The sequence below is a fragment of the Buceros rhinoceros genome, unplaced genomic scaffold (assembly GCF_000710305.1).
Source record: "Buceros rhinoceros silvestris isolate BGI_N320 unplaced genomic scaffold, ASM71030v1 scaffold16756, whole genome shotgun sequence".
Lineage (NCBI taxonomy): Eukaryota > Metazoa > Chordata > Aves > Bucerotiformes > Bucerotidae > Buceros > Buceros rhinoceros.
In genome coordinates this window covers 47,305-55,196 of record NW_010417094.1, presented here as the reverse complement: position 1 = coordinate 55,196, position 7,892 = coordinate 47,305, and the positions used below count along the sequence as shown (strand labels likewise).

The 7,892-nt window shown below is 48.5% G+C and overlaps 1 protein-coding gene across 1 annotated transcript in view; it reads right to left on the bottom strand.

The window, feature by feature from the left end:
• Positions 1-2,862: 2,862 nt before the first annotated feature.
• The window catches only part of FSTL1 (follistatin-like 1), a gene marked incomplete at its 5' end in the record, with an annotated part of 12,184 nt that continues 7,154 nt past the window's right edge, over positions 2,863-7,892 (bottom strand). The window contains 5 exons of the mRNA XM_010138066.1: positions 2,863-3,630; positions 3,877-3,974; positions 5,633-5,743; positions 6,872-6,984; positions 7,766-7,884. Coding sequence (XP_010136368.1) covers positions 3,586-3,630; positions 3,877-3,974; positions 5,633-5,743; positions 6,872-6,984; positions 7,766-7,884 — 486 coding nt within the window. The remainder of the gene's footprint in view (positions 3,631-3,876; positions 3,975-5,632; positions 5,744-6,871; positions 6,985-7,765; positions 7,885-7,892) is intronic.

The window sequence follows — 7,892 nt, the reverse complement described above, 5'->3', positions numbered from 1 at the left end:
ACACACGGTCATCTCGTGATCACCTCGCAGGTGGAGAGCTGCTGGGTTTGTCTTTCCCAACAGCACAGGTGGAGTGTGTGCTGAGGGAGCGAATGTGAGACATTGAAAGGACTGTGGAGCAATCTCACCATGAATGGCGTGTGGCTGGGAGGCAGGAGACACGACTGCCGGCTGGCTGCATCTCTGCCATTGGCTTTCCATGTGATGGCAACTCCCCACTTCTCTCTGCTGCACCTCAGTTTCCCCAGCTATAAAATGGAGACAGTCATGTCTCACATTTGTCATTGAGTGCATTGAGAAGTGTGTATAAATGTGCAAAAAAAGTCTGATTTTTTTTTTTTGAAGAGACAAAGAAATAAAACAAAACACCCGTTATTTTTTAAATTTTGGTTTTTATTTGGCAGTAATATCCAAACCCCTCTGCTTCAAAACAATTACAAAATCAAGTAAAATAAGTGCACTAAGGAAACCTACGAATACTGATAAATTTCACACACGTACAGGAGGGAATAGAGGGAGGAGTAGGACTTTTTGTCTGTTGCTTAAATTTGGTTTTTTGGGGAAAAAAAAAAAAGCCTTCCCTGCCCCTTGCAGCCTGTACAGCAATTGTCCCAGAGAGCAATGGCTGGAACTCAGCACTTCCTACCCCGGCAGCCAAGTCACCCTGCAGAAGTTAGCGCCTGACCAGCCTGCTGCAGGGTACAGCCTGGGCATCGCTCACTGAACGGCTGCCCTTCTCCTTGGGGTGGAGAGGCAAGATGGTTCGGTCTCCTTGGGGTACCATAGCCCTTAGAATTGGCATTGCTCTCCACAGTGGCATTTCCCTTTGAGGGGACAAAGATGAAAAGGCTCCACACGTGGTAGCTCTTTTCCCTGGAGGCATCTTCACTGCACCCCTCCCTACCCTGCTGCCCCAGGCTATCCTAGGACGCGTTGTATGGCTTGTCAGAGAGCTCAGCTCACTTTGCCTGAGGTAGCAGCCCCATTCCCTGCCTCCGGTGCAAGCGCAAGCTCTGTAAACCTCCACTGCCAGCGACCACCTCTCCAGCTATCCCCAGCAGCCACCCTCACAGACCACACACCCGCAGGAGACAAGGAGGAGACTAGAGAATGTATTGCCTAATGCAGCCTACACAGAAGCCCTTCAGTCATGGATTAGCTTCTCCTTCCTGCACGTGCTGCTCTTCTCCCAGTTGGAGATTTTCTTGACTGGACGGTGAGATGTTACGTCTATCCAGGCAAAGCCGTTAAGGCAAGCTGCTGTGTTTTCTCTAAGGCACTTTAACGATCCAAGCTGGAAGGAAGTGAGCTGGGAGGCACAAACTATCTTTCAGAACAGGGCTGGAATAAAGCAAAACATTTACTAGCAGTGTTCCTGTGACTTCAGAACCAGCACATGAAGCTGCTTCTCTCATACTGCTGGGGAGGAGTGAGGGTGCTCCTAATTTCACCAATCACTTCCTCCAGTGCCACCAGACCACAGACAATGATGCTGTCCCAGTATAGTGTTGCCTGCATTACCCTCAGCTCCTATGGACTCATCCCCCTCACATTTGAGAAGGTGACAGCTTCTCAAATCCAGATCCTTATGGGAAAAGAACCAGTCCCCTTCTGTATGTACTATGTCAAAACCTCCAAGGATGGCAGGGTAGAGTATGATCCTCCCTGGAAATGTGGCACTGTGCCAAAGTCAATGGAAGTCCTCTGGGTTCACAACAGGAAAACAGCTCAAAGACCAGACAGCTTTTAAAAAATCTGGCGCATGGGTGAGACCACAGGAGAAACCAAGCTTTCTTCTTTTCCTACACTTGCTAGGTACCAGCTCATTCTTCCTCTCCAAGAAAAGCACTGTGCAAACACGGGAGGGTTGGGACAAAAGTCCTGCTGATCTTCACTCAATCAGGTCATTCTTTTGCAGATGCATGTGGAGTTCACTTGAGTAAGGACTAGGGACTGCAAGACACCTGGCAACAACCGCTGAGGTTGCTCACAAATGGGAAAATGGAAGTCACAAGCAGTCATCTCACAGATGCACAGCAGGGGCGTGAAGGAAACATGCAAACTGAATGTTCAGGTATGTGAGTGTATGAAGCACATTTGACAGCTGCAGGAGAACATCGGCTGGGCTTGAGGCTACAGAAGTGATTGTTGACAAAACAGCATTTCATTTATATCTAGTACCAACGTTCTGAGAAACGGGTCAGACAAAAATGACCCATGAAGGGATGTGAGGATGGTCAAAGATGGTTTGATCAAAGACACTGTGAAATATGTCAGTAATGAGGCTTCCAGCTCTGACTCCAAACTCAGACCTGTAATCAAAGAATAATGCTGCTGTCTCACCCCAGAGGCAGATGGAAAGCCCAAGACGACGGCTAACAGCCCAGACTCCCACTGAACAGTTTTCTATGTAGTTAAGCCTTTTAACATACCCTGCTAATGGGGTGGCCTGGTCCCTTTGTCTCCAGAGTACTGGGCACTTCCCTCTGGGCAATTTAGAGAGGCACAAACATGGCTTTGAGCACACAATCAATGCAGGCTAAGGGAGCGAGAGCTAGAGAGCTGCAGTGTCAATCTGTGCCTGGTCAAACTAATCACAATCCAGCCCTGTCTCACCTTCCCGTGAGGGAAGGGACATCGCTATCCCCAGCTGAGAAATACCCTGTAGTGCAGGACTCACAAGCTGCTTGGGGTGTTGGTGGAGGCCGAGTGCAGTGCGACACAAACTGTGCACAGGCAATATCAATAACGGAACCCCACAGGCTGGGTTTTCTTGAAAGATCTAGAGCTATGAAACATACAAAAGCTGAATTACTACCATAGGAAATAAAGTAATAAAAAAAACCCAAAACAAAACAAAAGGGGGAGTCAGCATGTGAATGTGATAAGAAAAAAATATGATAGCACCTCTAAGGAGGGGGCAGGGAGAGTAAGAGCGAGATGAGGTCAAAAGGAACCATGTTGTGTTGGAGCCCACAATGTACTGGAGGAGCTGCTGGGGACAGTCCGATGGAAAGCAAGGAGGAATGTGCTGGACTCATGCCAGCAGCATGGCACCATGACTTCCAGGTGTCACACCAGGCTGACCAGCTTTGAGGAGCTTGAACTAGAGGAGAGGGTAAGCAGGGCAAGGTCCTTGGCTAACGATGCCCTGCGGCACACGTGTTCAGCCACAAAACCGCCAGGCCTATATTTCTGCAGCCAAGGCTGGTGCTGACAATTGTAGCGATTGAAGACCCCCTTTTCTATCCAGCACTGACCTCCATCCTTTCCCCAGATCCAGGGGAACAAGAAATCCCTGTGAGCTCTTGGAGGGAGCAGACATCTGCTCTGGGAAAGGGACGCAGAGGCTGCTGTAAGTCCCTTCCAAGGCCCCAGCAATGAAGCTCCCTGAACAGGTGGGCTCTGCTCCCCTTTCCTAGCCCCATTCTCTGTGTATTACAAAACAAATAACCCATCGCTATACAATGTAAATATCTGTGACTGGGCAACTGTAGCAGACACTTGTGCATACTGAGATCAGCTCTGGAGGACAGGGCGGCAGGTTGGGCCCACCCTCCTGGGCTCCTCCGGTTTGGAGGCCCCTTACATCTCCTTGGTGCTCATTCTCTTGGTCTTCTCAACCGTCTCCTAGAGAAAGAGAGCACAGAAGTGAGGCTTTACACTGACACAGGAGCTGACAGAGCCGCGAAGCCTTTGGTCCATCCACAAGCAGTGCCAACACTGGCTTATACCTCAAAGCCCCACACCTGTACTTGTCCCCACAGGCAACAGGGATCCCCCTTCAACCAGATGTCTCCAAGTGACACAAGCAGGAGGCACAACTCCAGCAAGGAGAGGCTTAATGCAAGCAGACCTTCCCAGCCTCATGCTAACCTGATGCTTCTGCAGTTCCTGAACGTATCTTGCCAGCTCCTCCTCAGTCAAGTCTTGATTAGGTCGCTGTCTCTGAGCAGGCAGCTTCTCATTCTTCCCTGCAAACAGGAATGGAGTTCAGCATTATCACAGATCGGGGATGCAAATTTCAGAGCCTGAACCATGTAGAACAAAAAGAGGCAGGTTGGCCACAGCACACCAAGCTTTGCTGAAAGAAGGTAGTGGTTGACTTCTTAGAAAGATAACGGGCCTTTTGGCTGCTTGGGACTTCAGAACCTGGGTGTCCAGCCTATTCCCATCTCTCCCTCTTAGGTGATAAAAAAATAAAACTACAAGGAGGTGGCTGCATATTATTTAAAAGAAGCACCTATAATTACTCAAACATCTTGGCCTCTTGTGGGGAGTAAATGGAAACTCAGTGTTATCCAAGTACAGTAACTGATGTCTAATGAAGAGGCAATTTCCCTCGGTGGAGATGCAACTTGCTGATCTATCTGATCTGATTCTTTGGTTTCATTATCCCTCTAACAATGGCCCCTAACCCCTCTGCTGCTCTGACAGGGGCATGAAGTCAAGGAATTGTTGTCCCATTGCAGGCTTCTGACGTGCATGCAGGGAACAAAGTAGGCAGCAAGATAGGCAATGCATAGCAACTTTGACGGTTGTTTCTGGGGAGGCAGCAAAGAGGGTCTCTCATTGGGTTGCTTAAGCTCTGACCTACCCACTGCTCCACTGGCAGCTCTGTTAGTATCACAGTTATCTGTTCTGAGGTGAGCTTCTGCTGTCACAGACAAGTCTGGGCTGAGGTGATCCTGAGGCCTCTGCTGCAGAAGCCCAGATAAACGTGACAAATTCTGTACATACTTCTCGCCGTTCCCCTCTTTCCTTCTCTGCCCAAACTGCTGGCTATAAAACTGAACTAACATACTGCTGACAGCTCCTGCACAGCGCCGAAAACACAGCTTGAGCAAAGGCCTGTTTTCTAGGGAAGAAGGCCAGAAAAATGCAGTGTCACACTGGGAGGGTGCACGCGGCTCCCTGAAGAGGACAGTTCCCAAGGCAGGGGAAAGGTGGCTTTCCAGCGGCCCTGGACTGCCTGTGAGAAGGCAAAACGGAGAGGCGTTGTTCACAACCCCACCACAACTTCTCACAATTGTAACATGGCTGTGAAAGTTTAAGAAAGGCCTTCCAGAGAAAGAACAGACTAACAACCATCACCATTGTTTTTTTCTACGGTTTTTATGGCAAGAAGCTGAAGTGTTTTCTTGGCTCTACTGGATGAAGTCTCCTATCTCCCCTACGGGGCAAGAGAGGACCCTAGCTCCTGCTGTTACAGATACCATAAACACAGAGTCAGAGAAGATACTGACACATTATCCAGGAAAGCTGACTTAACCACACCTACACCTATGGTTGCAGACAGTGACCTATTTGGTCTGTGCATGCCCCAAGCCAGCTGGATGCAGAATAACTCTGGTCTGGAAGATGTGGTCACGTATTTTCATGACACCAAATCCAAACTACAAACCCCAGCAGCATTGCCCTCAGCCCAGTTACACACCTTCGGACCTCTAGAACAGAACCAGCTCACGTTTGGCCAGCATGGAGCATGGGAGATCAGAAGCCACCCCTAGAGATTCTGAGGAAAAGCTGGAGAGGGAAAGAACCGGGATAGCTGGTGCCATTAGAAAGATGGAAAGCAAAAATCCCTCTCGTACAAAACCAAATACAGTAATTGTATGGAGAGCATACAGACCCTCGCATGTCATAGCCGTGCACACCCAGTTCCCACAGGCACAGACGCAGCGGTTGCACTCCACCTGGGTCTCTGCTCCATCCTCATAGGTTTCATCTTCCAGGGCACACTCTAGAGAGGCACAAAACAAGGGCAGTGGTTGTGAGACAGTGAGCAGGCTGAAAACAACATACTTTGGAGACGCCTTGAGAGAAAAGAGGTACCCAGTTTGGGAGGAGAACCTTCCTTCCCCGTATCACCAAAAGTTTCAAAATGACTCAAACATTCATGCTGAATTTGGTGTGTGAAATCAGCCAAAAAATAATTTGGGAAAGTCAGACGCTTCATTTTGCTTCCTCAAAAGAACACATTTCAATTTCTCACTTTCAAATGAAATCTCACTATAACACTTCCTATTCTGGATGGGAAGAAGTTGGGGAAATGATTTGTGTATTTGCTGTTGCCCTGAGAGAGAAAAAAAGGAAAAAAGGCTTCTCATTTTAGCTCACATTTAATCTCTATTATATATTTAAGTTGAGGCCCCTGAAGCACTCAAGGGCCTGTATGGTGTTAAGTGAAAACCAGCTGATTGTGTTTTCTGAGGGAGGTGCAGCATCCCTAGCTTCCCACCGAAACAGGCAGCAGACGGTTCAACTTAGTATTCCCTATGAAACACAGCCTCTGTCTGCTCCTCGGTGTCACTGCGGGAGGATGTAAATCCAGCACCTTTGGACGGCACCCCCCGAGGAGACAATTAGATGAATGGCTAGGCATGCCTGGTCAGCAGAACACTAAGCTGCTTCCATGTGAACTGTAGCACTAAGCAGGATTTGGAAGGATAGTGAACTTTGAGATGTTCATCAGGGAGGCTCTCTGTGTGGAAGGCAGAGCACAGCAGGACTTTGGTCTGGTCTGGCTTTCCTAAATCATCCAGACACGAACTCCTCACATCACTTATCTCCGCATTGTTAAATACATGCCTTGACCTTCCAAGCATACCGTATCCAATTGACCTACACCCTTACTTCTAAAATCCAATCCTTTTTTCATCACAAGAGCTGTGAGAGCTCTGGGACAGAAAAAGCAGTACTTTTGACAATGCAGGGACAAAGGGTGCTGTCAGATGGGAGATAGGTGTCTATCAACATTATCTCTGGGATTGGAGTTACAGCACGCGATGTCTGGCCCAAAGCTGGTCTCTTTTCTTTCCTCCCTTCCCAGGACCCCTCTGGCTTCCCAATACAAGTAAGGAGATCTTACTTTTCTCTGGTGGGTTGAAGGATGGGCTGAGGCACTTGAGAAACTCATTGAAGCTAAGCTTCCAGTCAGCATTTTCATCTGACAGCTCGATGAGGGCATCTACGCAGAGTCCCCTGAAAGGAAACAAAGAGGCATGTTCTGCACAGGGCTATACTAGGCTGGTCCCTGTTCTACTGGCTCCAGAGTACAGACAAGTAAAACTTGTAGTAACTAGGAAGGCTCTGAGATGCCTGGCAGAAGTGGCTTCTGTCAAGAAACCTCACTGAATACAGACAAAAGTAAACCAGTCACAAAATAATCCCTTGTCCGGCAAAGGGTTGGGAAGGGGGGGAATATTCAGAACAGCAGGCAGAGGACTCCATTGACATCTACATGCTGTCACAGGAGTAGAGATGCAAGCACAGCCTAACCACATACAGCCTGCTGTCCTCATTGTCTCACACAAAGTGGCACACATGCAGAAAAAGGAAAACCTCTCAAACTACATTTTCATGTGATGTTTGCACCAGTTCTAACTGCAGGCTGCTCATGAGCTGTTTTCTCACCATCTTCCTTGCACTGATCTAGCTATCAGGCAAAAGGTCAGTAAGGTGCACTGGAAAGCTCATATATTAGGAAATAAAAAAGATGACAAATGTTCTGACACCTAACTCACCTTCTGGCTGCACACCTTCTAGATTTAAAGCAAAAGAGGGCTGGAATACGTGCCTAACGTGAAGGGTAGAGGTGGGACTGCTCCTTTTGGTGGTATTCACACCTAACTGAGAAGTCACTTCATACACTGCTATCTTTGCTAGTGCAAGCCCTAACAGATATTTTCCGTGTGTGGATTTTCATGCCCCCTTTTAGCCCATCTGGCCTCCTGACTCTCCTGGCATGCTGCCCACTGCCCACCTGAGCAGCTTGTTGGTCTCCTGGTCCATGTAGGTAGTGATGTTGATAGCAGTCTCATTCTGCTCCACAAACTTCAGGAATTCGGTGGAGTCCAAGCGAGAATCGCCATCATCAAAGCTCTGTAGGG